Raw genomic sequence first — 16,206 nt, forward strand, 5'->3', positions numbered from 1 at the left:
AAATTACGGCTTCCAGTATATGCATTTACATGATAAAAAGATGAACAACTGCCATCACTTCGATAAAGAAATTTTAATAGTGTGCGTGTACTCTCTGCACGGGGGAGCTTCGTGCACACCACCCCGGGCTGGCACGGCGGCCAGTCCCCCTGCCATCACGGCGCCCGCGTCCCCCTGCTGCTCCTGCCCTCCCTGAACACATTACACGCCGGCATATAATGGGATTTTAACAAGTGCGGGTAACAAAAGCAGTAGCAACAAGGACTGTGGAAATAACCCTTGAGAGCAGACTTATTATATGGATTGTATTAACTTGGTATATTCAGGACCTTTTACTGCCACTTTGGATCATGAAGGAAGCCTTTCACCTCAGCTGACACTGCACCACCCACAGCCAAGTGACCCTGGCATCTCCGAGTTCCGCCTCGTGACGGAGGGCCGTGCATCACTGCCTGGCTCAGCGGCCAACGTTTTACAGTCTTAAAATCAAAGTTAAGTTGATAATAGTGAGGAGTAGGGACACGTAAGGCAACAAAGCAATAGGAGTTTGTTTTCTCGAAATGTTTTATTCAAGATTATATCACAATTCTCAGGTGCTGCTACAACAACATGGTGACCGTTACAGCCTCAGGGCGCGCCCCGCCGCGGCCTCGGCGGCTGCCGTGCGCGGCGCGGCGCAGCGACACGCGCCGTGCCAAGGTAACGCGACGCTCACCTGATATGTTCCAACCTTTCACAACATTCACTCACGACACTTCGACATCACTCAGGAAAAAACTGTCAAACAATACCTGGACGTAAAACGGGGAGCGTAGCCCACCACAGACCAAACCGAGAAAGAAAATAATAGTTGGTTGAGATTCTGCGTCATCTTATATATATATATATATATATATATATATATATATATATATATATATATATATATATATATATATATATATATATATATATATATATATATATATAATGAATCAAGAAAAACGGAAATACCCAGGGAATTTGCAATCATTCACACGAACACTTATAGAGACATACATATATAAATAAGAAGTAACTTATAGCGATGAACAAGAAGGCTAGTTTAGCTACGTTCGAGTAAAACCTAAGGCATAGGCAGCGCCTACTTCCCACATTACTGATAAATTTTCTTTCTTCAGTTAGGAAGGAGAACAAGCTTGTATTCACACCGCGCCAGCAGTACTCACACGCCGAGCCACCACCTGCCGGCCACGAAGCACGAAGCGGCGTCGACGCACAAAGGACGAAGCTTCATCGCGGGGCGGTGAGGTGTTCCCAAGGTTCTAGTAGAGGCGTGGTCTGCAGCGTCCAGGCGGCCCAGGGGAGTGAGTGCCCGGGACGCGGTAACCACCACCTACGAAACAACACTCCCCCACTGAGGCGCCTGGACGCTGGACCCGCTTAGGTTCGACTCCGAGGACTCTCTGACTCGCCCGGTGAACAAAACACTGAGTAGCAGCCTGTTCGGCCGAGTGTACTTGTTGCCAGTTTGTTCTCGAATTGATCTTTTTGATGACACAACCAGTAGTGTTCAGTTATTCCTAAACGAGAATGTTCATACTTAGGTCTTTCCTGAAGGTCCTGCGACACGAAGGCAAGCCTCGGGAGCAAACTGGCAACTGATGAAGGGAAAACACTGAGAATTTATTAGTGACAACTTAGATTTTTATTTATATTCCTCATTTTGTAAAAATGAATAAAAATATGCAACAGCAATTGAATAAATAAAATTTTCATGCCTAACCGTGATGCGAACAACAGGAAAGGGAAGACAATCGCCCCGAGCTTGGCGGTGTTCAGAACAAAAGCACGAGAGATCAAGTTCACGGCTGTTTGGGCACCTGATGCACATCAACAACAACAACAAAAAGTTACGAGGCAACTTTTAGACTGAATAAGATGATTGGAAACAGTCACTATATAATAGTGTTTGCTGCTTTCCTGCTTCTGCTCCTCCTCCTCCTGCCTGGTTGTGAATGAGGACTATAAATAAAGGAGTGAAAGCTGTCACGTCACAGGTGACCAAACATAGCAGCTTCATGACCCGGCCGGAGCTGGCGGCGGCGTTCTCCAGGGCCGGAAGTCAGCGAGTCCTGCGGGGCGCCGGGCGCTGCCGCAGGTCGAGGCGGCCTCTCCATCACGGCGGCGCCACACTCGTGTGTGTGTGTACGAGGCTTGCTTGTCAGTAACCGTTGCGGGTCGAGAAGAACTTTGGGCACGAGGCTCACAAACACACGGTGACGCAATACGGACGGACACCTCGTGTGACTCACAAATTAATTTTAAATTTCGATCACTGGCTCAGGTTGTCACTCAAAATCCTTTAGAGTTGAGGCGCTGGAGCTCTCGTACGTCACTCACACTAAGGTACAAAGTATGGGTCTCCGGATGTCGTTTTTATCCCCAGGTTATGCAGGCCGGCAAGCCGGTGGCCCTGTCTAGCCTGAAGGTCTGTCCCTGGGGGCAGGGCCCCTGCAGGAAGTGCTGGTAGCACTTGCCATCAGTCTGCCAGTAGTGGGAGGTCATGCCGGCGTGGCAGTTGCACGTAAGGCGGTTGGTAGCCGGGTCCTCCACCACCAGCTGGCCCGCGGGACACGGCCCGGAGGTCATCCGCTCGTAGCAGGTCTGGGACTCTTCGTGCAGCACGTGGGAGGTGAAGCAGTTGCACTCCGTCTTGCCGGAAGTCTGGTTGAAGCTGAAGTACATCCCCACGGGGCAGGGACCCACCGAGTGTTGCTCGTAGCACGCACCGTCCTCCTCCCAGAAGTAGGGGGTCCACTCCTTGCGGCAGTGGCAGCCGGAGATGCCAGTGTTGAGGTCGAGGTAGAAGAGCTGGCCATCGGGGCAAGGGCCGCGGGAGTACTGGCGATAGCAGCGCTGGTCGGGTGTCCAGTAGAACCAATTGTCGAAGCGTGTGCAGTGTGTCTTGGGCTCACACACGGCGACGCCGGGCTGAGAGAACACCAACCAGTCTCCGAGCTGACAGGGTCCACGGGAGTAAGGCTCAAAGCAGTGGCCGTCAGAGGTGGTCACGTTGCCTGGCAGACACTTGCACTCCGTCTTGAGCGTGTCCAAGTTGCGGAGGTAGCAGTTGATGCCGTCGTGGCAGGAGGTCTGGTTGCAGGGCCCGGCGGTGTTGAGAGGGTAGCAGGCGCCGTCCTCCTCCAGCATGTAGCCGTCGCGGCACTCACACACGGGCTCCAGCGTGCGGTAGTCGAATTTGATGATGTGGCCCTTGGGACAAGGGCCCTGGTCGTACAGCGGGTAGCAGCGGCCGTCCTGGCGGTAGTAGTGCATCACCAGCTTGGAGGAGCAGGAGCAGAAACCCTCGGTGGAGGGTCCGCGACCCATGAATAGCTGACCCACCTCGCAGGGGCCCCGCGAGTACTCCTGGTAGCACGCGCCGTCCTTCCACAGCGCCCAGAAGCCGGGACACCTGCCGGGGAGCAAACGTTGAGGCAGACCCACAATGGCTTATCCTGAGTGAGCTTTAGAGAGTGCCTCTAAGAGCTACTGACAGTTTCATAATATTTCAGTTGTTAGTTTACTGATAATTTGATAATCAATTATCAAAATACAGTAGCAGCAGTATATATTATATTTTATAACTATTGCTGCATTGAAATCACTCACTCGGCTCTTTGTTACCTTGAAAAATATGTGTATTGGCCTTCACGAATTGAAAGAACACCACTAACCTTACAAAAAAATTACATTATAACCAAATATAAATGTTTCAATATACTGCAAAGTTTCACACAATTCTGAACTGGAGTAGTGAGAGGTGAGCCTGACCTGCACTCGGCGTGACCTGTCTCGTTGGCCACCAGCTGCTGGCCGGGGCCGCAGGGGCCGCGCGTGAACTCCGGGTAGCAAAGTCCGGTCCTGGGCCAGTACACGTGGTAGTCGGCACACACACAGTCCTGCTTGCCGCCCACCACCACGGCGCGGAAACCGTCCGGGCAGGGCTTGAGCTGCCTCTCCCTGGCCGGGCCCGCCCACGCCCCGGCCGCCGCCAGCACCACCAGCACTGCCGTCAACATACTGCAAGAAAATAATAGCGTTACTTCAATGCTCAAACTGAGAGGAAAAAAATACATACATTCTTAATCCAATTTTGCATCACGTGCCTGGCAGTAAAGTTTTCTGGGCCCAGTGCGCCGCCTGCCTCCCGCCCTCCACCCCAACCATTATTACTCCACTCGACCGCCATCTGTCTGCTGTGGGGAGGTAGGTCGAGCGTCTACCGCAGGTCATGATAGCGTGCCAGCGTGTGCTCGCCTCCCTCCCCCCTTGCCCCGCTGTTTGGTTCCCCAGCTTTTGGACTGCTCAAGCTGCTGCCAGAATGGTTTAGTCGGCGTTTTAGAATGTGTCAAACATGTACCTTGGGAGTGTTGTCAATGCCCTCGCCGGCCTATGTATATGTATGAATCTGACTGGCTGAAAACTTCATCTGCAAACAAATTAACCAAACAACTACCTGCTCGACTTACCGAACGACTGATTGAATGACTGATTAATGAACTGACTGAGTGCCACGAAGGAGAAACAAAAGAGGCAAGGAAAGGAAAGGGAAAGAAGGGGAATGAAAGGAAGTCAAGGGAAGGAAAGGAAATAAAAGGAAAGACAAGGATAGGAAAGGAAACAAAGACAAGGGAAGGAAAGGTGTGTTGCCGAGGGAGTGACTCACGATGCCGGGAGGGTCGAACCAAGGGACGAACAGTACTACAAAGGTGACTGAAGGGTACAAGCATCTAAAGGGCAGGAGGACCCAACACACACACACACACACACACACACACACACACACACACACACACACACATCCAGCTTCTTACCCTCCCAGCTTCATCCCTTCACGTTCCCTTCATTCTGCTTCTCCTCCGTATTGAAGCAAAGAACATGTGATTAAAAGTCTGCGGCATGGAAGGACGAGGAATCTGCGGGTCTTTTTTCTTCAGTGAGGGAGAGACAAAGGAGAGAAAGAACAAATGAGGGAATAGAGGGAGGGGAAAGGATGGGATGATAATTGAAAGGAAACTAAAGAGAATGAAAAAAAAAAGATTGGGTAAGGAAGGGAGGGAAAGGGGAAGGCAAGGCAAGGAAAATATAGGAAAGGAAAGGGAAGGAAAGAAAAGCAGGCAAGGAAAGGGAAAAAAATGAAAATATGGAAAGAAAATATTAAAGAAAAGGGAAAGAAATGCAAAGCGACAGAGAAGGGAGGAAAGGAAGGGAAAATGGAGAAAAATAAAGACCAAGGAAAGACTGGAAGGGCTCGGGAAGGAAGGGAGAAGAAAAAATAATGAGAAAAATGACAAGGGAGGGGAAAAAAATAGAAAGATATGGCAAGGGAAAAGATAGACAAAGAAATGGAAAGAAAGGGAAGGAAGGGAGAAGGGAAAAACGAAATACATAACAAGGCAAAGAGAGTGAAGGAGAGGGAAGGAATGAAGGAGAAAGGGAAGGCGAAGAGAAGAAAAAAAAAATGATTGACTAGGGAGGGAAAGAGAAGGAAAAGGAAAGGAAAGGGGAGGGAGTGCCTGTGCTTGAGGGAAGGAAAGGAATTAAGGAAGGGAAGGGAGTGTCTGTGCATGTGGCTGTGGGTCGCGGAACAGGGTCAGGAAGGGACGCCACAGGTGAGACTCGCCGGCAGGAATGCGATCAAGGGCGCAGAGAGAGGACGAGGTGACCAGGAGGGAAGAGGAGGAAGAGGAGGAGGAGGAGGAGGAGGAGGAGGAGGAGAAATGGATGAGGGAACGGCCGAAAAGGAAAAGAAAAATAAGAAGGAATTGAGGGTATCGGAAAAGGAAAACAAGGAGGAAAAGGAGCAAGAGGAGAAATAGAAGAAGGAACAGCAGGAAAAAAGGAGGATATGGGAGAAGGAAAACAAGGAGAAGCAGGAGGATGAGGAGGAATGAGAGAGTTAACAGCAGTATAAGAGGAGGAGAATCAGAAGAAAATGAAGAGGTGGAATAGAAGTAAAAGAGAAGGATAATGAGAGGAACAGGAGGAGGAGGAGGAGGAATGGGAGAGGGAACGGCCGGAGAGGAAGAGGAGGATAAGAAGGGGGATAAGGATGAATTCAGGAGGTGGAAGATGAATGAGAGAGAAGCATAAATAGGAAAAGCAGGATCGTGAGGAGGACTGGAAGAGGGAACAGCAGAAGAGGAGGAGGAGGAGGGAGACCAAAACTGTACACAGTACTCTAGATGGGTCGACCCAGCGAATTATACAGTTTAAATATTACTTTTTCCGATTTATTATTAAAGACTCGTCCGATGAAGCCAATCAATTTGTTTGCAGTTTTAACTACCTCTGAACAATGCTGACCGGGCTTTAAATCGCTTGATATAGTGATTCCAAGATCCTTTTCTTTACTTACTGCAGAAAGTTGTTGGCCATTCATTACGTACCGAACGCGATTGTTATTGTTTCCGATGTGTAACACTTTACATTTGTCAACGTTAAATTTCATTTGCCATTGATTGGCCCAACGTGCAAGTCGATCTAGATCTGATTGTAAAGCTTCTTCGTCAAGTGTCGCAGTTACCTTACAAGCAATTTTTGTGTCATCAGCAAATTTTGATATTTTACAAGTGACCCCATCATCGATATCATTAACATGAATTAAGAAGAGCATGGGGCCAAGCACTGATCCTTAAGGTACGCCGCTTCTGACATCGAGCCAGATAGATGTAACACCGTTTAGAACTACTCTCTGTTCCCGCTCAGAGAGCCAGTCCACAAGCCAGTTGTGAATGTTACCCGAGATACCGTGCGCCAATAGTTTACTGAGCAACCGTTTGTGGGGGACCTTATCAAATGCCTTTTGAAAATAATCGAACACCTCAAAAATATTAAAAAAAAGCAAGATAGTTTGGTGTGACATTTGCTAGTTTCCAATCCGACAGAACTTTTCCAGCTATTAAAAAATATTGAATAAGATAGAGAGCGGCTTACAGATTTGATGTTTGATTTCTTTTAAGATCCTAGGGGTAATTATGTCTGGACCAGGAGCTTTGCTTACTTTAATCTTTTCAATTGTGCGTAAAATGTCACTTTCTACGATGAGCACGTCATTTAAAATCTTTTCCGTCCTTCTAACCTCGGTGGAGGAGGAGGAGGAGGAGGAGGAGGAGGAAGAGGAGGAGGAAGAGGAGGAAGAGGAGGAGGAGGAGGAGTTGAATCTCGTAACACCGTTCCCTCTTCTGTCCCTGACCCTTTCTCTTGCATACCACCACCACCACAGCCACCACCACCTCCACCACCACCACCACCACCTCACCACCACCACCATCACCACCTCCGCCACCACCACCACCACCCCCACCTCCACCACCACCACCTCCTACACTCCCTTTCAGCCACTTCTATCCAGTCGTCATGCACAAGGTTTCTTTTTTTTCCCCTCTGCCATATAGGGAGACGGACAAAAAAAAAAGAGGAAAAACAGGAATGTGGAAAAAAAGAAGAGAAAACTGTGAATAAGGACGTTAGGAAAATTCTTGAAAATTCTGTTTTTGTTCTTATTTATATTTTCTTTATTTTCATGAAACGACTACTACTATTACTACTACTACTACTACTACTACTACTACTACTACTATAACAGCAAAGATAACAACAACAATAATTACAACTATAACAACTACTATTACAACCACTACCACTACCTCTACTACACACCACCACCACCACCACCATCACCACTACCACCACCACCACCACCATCACCACCACCATCACCACCACTACCACTCTTATCAATCTGACCTTCTCGCTACTGGGTAAACAAACACGAAATTAGCCCTCACCACCACCACCACCATCACCACCTCCATGACTCATCCGTGACCCTGACAAGCAAAGAGAAAGACGGGAAAAGAAAGGGAGAGGGAGGGAGGGAGAGGGAGAGAGGAAGGGAGGGAAAAGGGAGAGTGGGAAGGAAGTGAGCAAAAACTGGCTACCGAGGAAATTATCGAACAAGGGGGGTGGGGGGGAGAGAGAGAGAGAGAGAGAGAGAGAGAGAGAGAGAGAGAGAGAGAGAGAGAGAGAGAGAGAGAGAGAGAGAGAGAGAGAGAGAGAGAGAGAGAGAGAGAGAGAGAGAGAGTCGTTCTTTGTGACGCAATTAGATGCACAGACACTCCCATTAACACACACACACACACACACACACACACACACGTACACATTTAGCTCCCAACAACCTTCTTTACCTCTGTACCTTTTTTATAAATTTATGTTTGTGACGATGATCAAGTAGTGTGAAAGGGAAAAGCAAGAAAACAAACAAACAAACAAGCAAACAAAAAAAAAATGAAAGAAAAAATACTAGGGAAAAAAACGTACCTTCCAATGTGTGTGTGTGTGTGTGTGTGTGTGTGTGTGTGTGTGTGTGTGTGTGTGTGTGTGTGTTGGGTCCGGACAGATCGAGTCACACTCCGAAAAGGCACAAGGCAAAAGGAACACGAGAAACAAAAAAAGAAAAAAAGTAATGAAAAACAAGCAGAATAAAAGTAAAATGGAGTAGAAGTTAATTGAAGAGAATAGTAAAGTAAATTAAATAAAGTGAATTGAATTAAATAGGAAACGAATAAAGTAATGACAAACAGCAGAAAAACAAGGTAATGACAAAGGGTTCCGTCCAAAAGCGGGAGAAAGGGAAAGCTAGACAGACAGACAGACAGACAGACGAGTTGCTTACAGTGTCATCGGCAGGGGAGTAAAGGCAAAGAAATAGTGAAGAAAGAAAAAAAAAGATGGATAGTGTGTTCCGGACAATGAAAGGAGGCTCGGAATTTAACCTCGCCTGCCTAAAAGTGAAAAAAAAAGATAAAAGATTGGTTAGAAAAAAAGAAAGAATAAAGAGAATGATAAAAGATTGGATGGAAAATGAGAAAGTAAAAAAAGATGAAAGATTGGTTAGAAAAGAAAAAAAGTAAAAAAAAAGATTGGTTAGGAAAGAATAACGAATGAAGAGAATGATAAAAGATTGGATGAAAAATGAGAAAGTAAAAAAAGATGAAAGATTGGTTAGAAAAGAAAAAAAGTAAAAAAAAAAGATTGGTTAGGAAAGAATAAAGAATAAAGAGAATGATAAAAGATTGGTTGCAGAATGAGAAAGAAAGTAGAGAAAGGTTAAAGATTGGTTAGAAAAGAAAAAGTAAAAAAAAAGATTGGTTAGGAAAGAGAATGATAAAAGATTGGTTGGAAAATAAGAAGGAAAGTAGAGAAAGATGAAAGATTGGTTAGAAAAGAAAAAGTAAAAAAAGGTTAGAGATTGGTTAGTAAAGAAGAAAGCATGTAAAGAAAGATAAAAGATTGGTTAGTAAAGAAAAAAAAGTAAAAAAGATGAAAAATTGGTTGAAAAATGAGAATGAAAGTAGAGAAAGATGAAAAATTGGTTAGAAAAGAAAAAAAGTAAAAAAAAGATAAAATATTGCTTAGAAAAGAAGAAAGAATATAAAGAAAGATAAAAGTTTGGTTAGAAAAGAAGAAAGAATATTAAGAAAGATAAAATATTGCTTAGAAAAGAAGAAAGAATATTGAGAAAGATAAAAGTTTGGTTAGAAAAAAAGAGTAAAAAATATGAAAAGATGGTTAGAAAAAAAAAAGATTGTAGAGAAAGCTGATAGATTAGTAAGAAAGGAACAAAGTAAAAAACGACGAAAGAATGTAAAGAAGAAAGAATGTAAGAGAAAGACGAAATATTTGCTAAAAGAAAAGAAAGAGAAAAAGATTATGTTTGCTGGACGATGAAGAAACTTGAATATAATCTTACACATCTTCAAGCCGAAAAAAAGAAAAAAAAGTATACATAGAAAAACAAAACAACAAAATAAAATTAAAGATGGTATTTACCGAACCATGGATAAGAAAAGATCGCTAAAACACCTCTGAGTAAACAAACAAATAAACAAACAAACAAACAAAATCTATATCTGAAGGTAAAGGAAAAAAAACAAACACAACAACAACCAATATGCAGCTTCTTCTCGTCTCTAATAAATCCCAAAGTCCTCTAAGTAAGCTCTCAACCCAACACGTGAATCGATCATCATAAATAAATCACTATCTTCACTTACGCATGTTCCTCTACCACTGTCTGTTCTCCTGTCCTTCAATACACACCTCCCTTTATAATAGTCAGTCTCTTGCAGTGTCATCGCATTTGGAAGGGAGGAAGAAGGAGGGAGTGGCAGAGGAGGAGAGAGGAGAAAAAGATTGATAGTGTTTGCCGGGTGATGAAAAGAGAGACTGGACCGTATAACCTCGCATTCCTTAGTGAAAAAAGATATGAGATTGGGTATAAAAGAAGAAAGAGCGTAAAGAAAGATGAAAGACTGGGTTAGGATAGAAGAAAATTTAAAGGTGTTTGCCTGACGATGAAGAGAGACTGGACCGTATAACCTCGCATTCCTCAGTGAAAAAAAATATGAGATTGGGTATAAAAGAATAAAGAGTGTAAAGAAAGATGAAAGACTGGGTTAGGATAGAAGAAAAAGATTGATAGTGTTTGCCGGACGATGAAGAGAGACTGGTATAAGCTCGCATTCCTTAGTGAAAAAAGATATGAGATTGGGTATAAAAGAAGAAAGAGTGTAAGGAAAGATGAAAGACTGGGTTAGGATAGAAGAAAAAGATTGATAGTGTTTGCCGGGTGATGAAGAGAGAGAATGGACCGTATAAGCTCGCATTCCTTAGTGAAAAAAAAAAAAAGATATGAGATTGGTTAGAACAGAAGAAAGAATGTAAAGAAAGATGAAAGACTGAGTTAGAAAAGAAGCAAATGTAAAGAATGTGTTTGCCGGGTGATGAAGAGAGAATGGACCGTATAACCTCGCATTCATTAAAGTGAAAAAAAAAAAGATATGAGATTGGTTAGAAAAGAAGAGTGTAAAGAAAGATGAAAGACTGGGTTAGAAAAGAAGAATAAAATGAAAAGACTGTGTTTGCCGTACGATGAAGAAACCTGAATATAATCTTGTACATCTTCAAGAAAAAAAAAAATGTTGCCAGAAAATGAAAAATGAAAATAGAGAGGGAAATACCGAACAATGGAGAGAAAAACATAACCAAACACCTTGAGTAAAAACAAACAAACAAATATTTATCAGAGGCGAATAAAAAACAAACAAACAAACTGACTAACTCTTATTTCCAGCACAGTGTCTTTTCTCGTCTGTTGAGTTACGAGGTCCTGTGAGTTCTCTAAGTACCTAACACGTGAATTGATAAACATAGGCCTACCAGCATCATCACCTATTTCCATTGTCACTGTTTTCCTGCCCTTCAATACATAACGCCTTCATAAGAATCAATCACTTCTATTATTCCGACAAAGGTCCTTTTCACTCTCTTCTAACACAAAAACAAACAAACAAAAAATCAAACAAACTCAGAGGCATTAGCACAAACAACTGTCTCTGTAATGTTGCTGTTTCCTATCTTTCAGCACCTTCGTTTATTATAATGAGTTAACTATTCTCTCTCTCTCTCTCTCTCTCTCTCTCTCTCTCTCAATAAAGGCATCGTGTGGTCTAGGTTAATGGTAAGGAGTGGCTGGAAATACTTGCTTCTTGGTTCTTCTTTTGTCGTTCCAGGAATAAAAATAAACAAAGGAGAGAAAGTTGAAGTTAGTTATTTTTTTTTTATCTTCGTCTCTTTCTTATTCGCCTTCCTCGCCTTCCCCGATCTTTCCCTCCTCCTCCTCCTCCTCCTCTACTTCCCTTTTCGTTTTCTTCTCTTCTTTTTTCTACTTGTTCTCGTTCTTCTTGTTCTCGATATTGTTCTTGTTCTTGTTATTCTTTCTCCTCGTCTCCTTTATTTCCTCCTCTTTCCTTCCCTTCCCCTCCTTTCCTTTCCCTTTCCTCCCCTTCCTTTCCTTTTCCTTTCCTCCCCTTCCCTTCCCCTCCTTTCCTTTCCCTTTCCTTCCCTTCCTTTCTTTTTCCTTTCCTTCCCTTCCCCTCCTTTCCTTTCTCTCTCCTCTCCTTTCCTTCCCTCCCTTTCAATTTCATCCCCTTTCCTTCCATTCGCCTCCTTTCCTTCCATTTCCTCCTTATTCTTTTTCTTCGTCTTCTTTTTCTATATCTCGCCATCCTCGTTCTCTTCCTCCTCCTCCTCCTCCTCTACCACCCTTGCATTGCTCTACGTTCTTTTAATTGCTGCTTCTTTTGTCATTCCAGGAATACGTATACACAAAGGAGAGGAAGTGGGAGGATGTGGTTATCTCGTGTTTGGAAGAGAACGTGATGGTCGTCGTGTTAAAAGCATTGCAGCTGCGAGGAGAAACAGAGGGGATAGCGGGTTTGATTGGTTTTATTGCTTGCTGGAGTTGTTTTATGGTTTCTTTAAGTTATTTTTTTTATTTCTAAGTTGCGTTAATTTGCGTGTCTTTTCCGTCGTGATATTTGTCTTATTTCCTTACTCTTCTTTTTTTTTCTATTTCTTTTTACGTCTTTCTTTTGTTCTTGTTCTTGTTCTTCTTGTTCGTGCTCTCCTTTTTCTCTTCTCCTTCCTCGCCCTTCTCATTCTTCGCTTCCTTCTCCTCCTCCTCTATTTCCCTTGCCTTACGTTCTCTAACTGCATTCGGATTCCCGCCAACAATCACATACACAATAATTTTTCACTCGACTTCCCTTCCCTTCCCTTCCCTTCCCTTCCCTTCCCTTCCCTTCCCTTCCCTTCCCTTCCCTTCCCTTCCCTTCCCCGTCCTTCCCTTTCCTTCCCTTCCCTTCTCTCTTTCACCCTTCCCTTCCCTCCTTCCCTTCCTTCCTTCCCTGTCCTTCCTTTCCTTCCTTCCTTCTCTCTTTCACCTTCCTTCCTCCTTCCCTTCCCTTCCCTCAAGAAACGCTCAAAGGTAACCGTGACAGCTGGTGGGAAGAGGCAATCGAAGCGTGGCATTGCGAGGGGAGCGGCACGGAAGAAGTACGAAAGGGGGAGGAAGGCGGGAGTGGGGGAGGAAATCGCACACACATAAGAGAGAAGGAAACAAGGAAGAACAAGAAAGAGGAAACATGTTGGCTAATGGAATGCTTGCCTTTAGTGGTGCAAGCTTTTCGTTCCATTACTCCAGTCACGCGCAGAACAGATCAAAAGACTTGGTTGGCGTGGATGCAGTCAGAGCCGTCTCGAGAGGAACCATCGAACCCGGGGCAAGATTATCAACAACAGAACTAACCCTTCCCCTGAAAATACCAGTGACCTCCAAGATTGAAGATAGATCAATTGATAGTAGTGAAGGAGAAAATATGAGATGGCGTAGTTCTCCCAATACTGACAAATAAAATATACAGACGAGAGTAGAAATACATATATCTACTCGTAGTGAGATTTATGATTCAACTTAGCAAAGGACATAATGAGTGAAGCGTAAAAGGAGACGGAGGAGGAATAGAAGCAAGAGAAGGAGAACGAAAAAGAGGATGATGATGAGGAAGATTAAGTGCTGAGAAGAGAAATATAAGCAAGAGAAAGAGAACGAAAAAGAGGACGATGACGAGGAAGATTAAGTGTTGGGAAGAGGAATAGAAGCAAGAAAACAAGGACGAGATTAAAGACGATGACGAGGAAGAAGTGGAACAAAGATTGCCTAAAAAAGATTGATTATTGGAAAGAGGTGTTAGATGTAAAAAGCTCATTGTGGAAGGTATCTAGGGAGTGGGAGTATAATGGAGAAGAGACGAGAAGAGAACGAAGGTGTACAGAGAAAGAGGACAGGTGTGTTGGCGATGTCGAGAGAGAGGTAAGAGTTAGGGAGAGGCGAGAACGTGGAGGTGCGAAGGAGTGATTAGGAAGGAAGTGGGATGAGGGAGGTGTGTGTTTGCATAGCGGTGAGATATTGAGGCGTTGTGAGGTATTTTACGTAAGTGTTAAGAGAGCTGAGGTCCATGAAGGAGAGAATATGGAAGGCTTGGAGAGGGTGACGGAGAGGGAGGGAAGGAGCTTAAGAGAGATGATGTGTTGAAATAGGTGTTGTGAGGCTTGAGGTAATAAAGGAAGAGTAAAAGGATGAGATGATGAGGGAGAGAGAGGAGAGAGAAGAGAGGAAAGGGGAGGAGGAGATATTGGAGAAGAAAATATTGAAGAGGAGCTGCGGAGGAGTTAGAGGAGGGAGGGGAAAGAGATAGAGAGGGAGAAGGGGATAAATAAAAAAAATGGGAAGGTATAGGGAGGTGAGGGAAGGAGACAGAAGAAATGCGAGATGGGAGGGGGAGGCATTGGAGGAGAAACTATCGGAGAGGAGCTGGGGAGGAGTGAGAGGAGGGGAGATGAGACAGAGAGGAAGAACGGAACAGGAAAATAAAAACATGGGGATAGAGGGGGAAGAAATAGGAGGGAGGATAGAGGAAGGACGGGGAAATGAATGGAGAGGGAGAGAAGGGGACAGAAAAATAAACATTGGAGAGTGAGGAAGAAGAAATAGAAGGTTAGACGAAAGAGGGGCAAATAAACAGAGACGAAGAAGAGGATATAAAAAAAGAAAAAACACTGAGGAGGGAGGAAGAAGAAAAATGGGAGAGTAGAGGAAGAAAGGGGAAATGAAGAGAATGATAGAAAAAGAAAGTGAGGAGGGAAGGAAGAAGAAAATAGGAGAGTAGAGGAGGAAAGGGGAAATGAAGAGAGGGAGGAGACGATAGAAAGAAGAAACAATGAGGAGGGAAGGAAGAAGAAAAATGGGAAGGTAGAGGAGGGAGAGGTAAATGAATAGAAGAAGATCTGAAAAACAATGAGAGAGGGAGGAAGAGGAAAAATAGGAAGGTAAAGGAAGGAATAGGAAAATGAATAGAGAAAGAGAAGAGGATAGGGAAAAAGAAACATTGGGGCGGGGATGGAAGGAGAAGAAAGGAAAGTGACCTCACCTCCGAAAATGAATGAAGACGAAGCAGAGGACATGAAAAAAAAGAAAACATTGGGGAGTGGAGTAAGGGAGAAGGAAGGAATGTGACCTCACCTCAACTCCCAACATTAAAGTGACTCTTGAAGAATTCGCAGCTTTCTCTCTCCTGGACTCTGCTTTGCGAAACGACCCCTACTTACTTATCGCCACTTTTTCCCCAGCTCTTTTCCTCCCTTTTCCCCGCCACTCATATCTTTTGTGGAGATTAAAAAGAACACCGAGGAGGGTCACGACAGGCACAATGACCTTCCCAAGTCACTCACGGCGGAGCTTCTGGCGCGAGGAGGACGTCGACTAAGCGAAAGTGGTGACCGTTTTGAGGTCTTGGCGAGATGACGAAACTGAGAGATTATAAAATGGAAAATGGAGATGAGATTGAAACGTGACCTAAGAGACAGAAACGCTTGTAAATCTAAGGACACGCATGAAATGTTGTTGTTACCTGAAACGAATCCATATTTTGAAGTCTTGGTAAGGTGACGAAATTGAGAGATTATAAAATGGAAAATGGATATGAGTCTGAAACGTGACCTGAGACACAGAAGCGCTTGTAAATCTAAGGAAATGCACGAAATGTTGTTGTTACCTGAAACGAATCTATATTTTGAAGTCTTGGTAAGGTGATGAAATTAAGACGTTATAGAAAGGAAAATAGAGATGAGATTGAAACGTGACCTGAGACACAGAAACGCTTGTAAATCTAAAGGAAATGCATGAAATGTCGTAGTTATTACCTGAAACGGGTCTAAAGCTTCATCTGAAACGTATTTAAATGAACTGAAAATGATGAAACAAGCCAATGAAGGTTGAAATGTTTAAAATGGATGAAAACACTTGATACATACTCAAGACAGTGAAAACGAATAACGTAATGCGACGAAAACAAGTGAAACGAACGTAAAATAACTAATCTAACAAATCTAAGTCGAAGAGAAAACACTTGACACATATATAAGAAACAAACAAACAAACAAACAAAAAAACTTACCTAAATAATACAAAATCGACTGAAACATTCTAAGTGAGGAACAACAACAACAACAACAACAATCTAAAATATAAAGTGAAAAAAAAAGAAAAACACTAACGTCAATGCTGCACGGAAAATATAATGAACTGACACGGAAAAAAAAAAAATCCCACCAAAACTAAAACTTGAACGAAAGAAGAAATATAAAAATGCCAATTAACGCAGGGGAGGGAAAAGTCGTGAATGTGTCAAGAAAGAAGGAAAAAGGAAAATAATAGAGAAAATATAATAATAACCGAGGAAATTGATAAACGAA

At 43.8% G+C, this 16,206-nt stretch overlaps 1 protein-coding gene across 1 annotated transcript in view; it reads right to left on the reverse strand.

Annotated features, from left to right (window-relative positions):
- Positions 1–546: 546 nt before the first annotated feature.
- The window catches only part of LOC126981023 (uncharacterized), a 103,850-nt gene continuing 88,190 nt past the window's right edge, over positions 547–16,206 (reverse strand). The window contains exons 3-4 of the mRNA XM_050831650.1: positions 3,817–4,065; positions 547–3,457 (exon numbers count right to left, since the gene is read on the reverse strand). Coding sequence (XP_050687607.1) covers positions 2,419–3,457; positions 3,817–4,065 — 1,288 coding nt within the window. The 3' untranslated portion in view covers positions 547–2,418. The remainder of the gene's footprint in view (positions 3,458–3,816; positions 4,066–16,206) is intronic.

The sequence above is a fragment of the Eriocheir sinensis genome, chromosome 46, assembly GCF_024679095.1.
Source record: "Eriocheir sinensis breed Jianghai 21 chromosome 46, ASM2467909v1, whole genome shotgun sequence".
Taxonomy (NCBI): Eukaryota; Metazoa; Arthropoda; class Malacostraca; order Decapoda; family Varunidae; genus Eriocheir; species Eriocheir sinensis.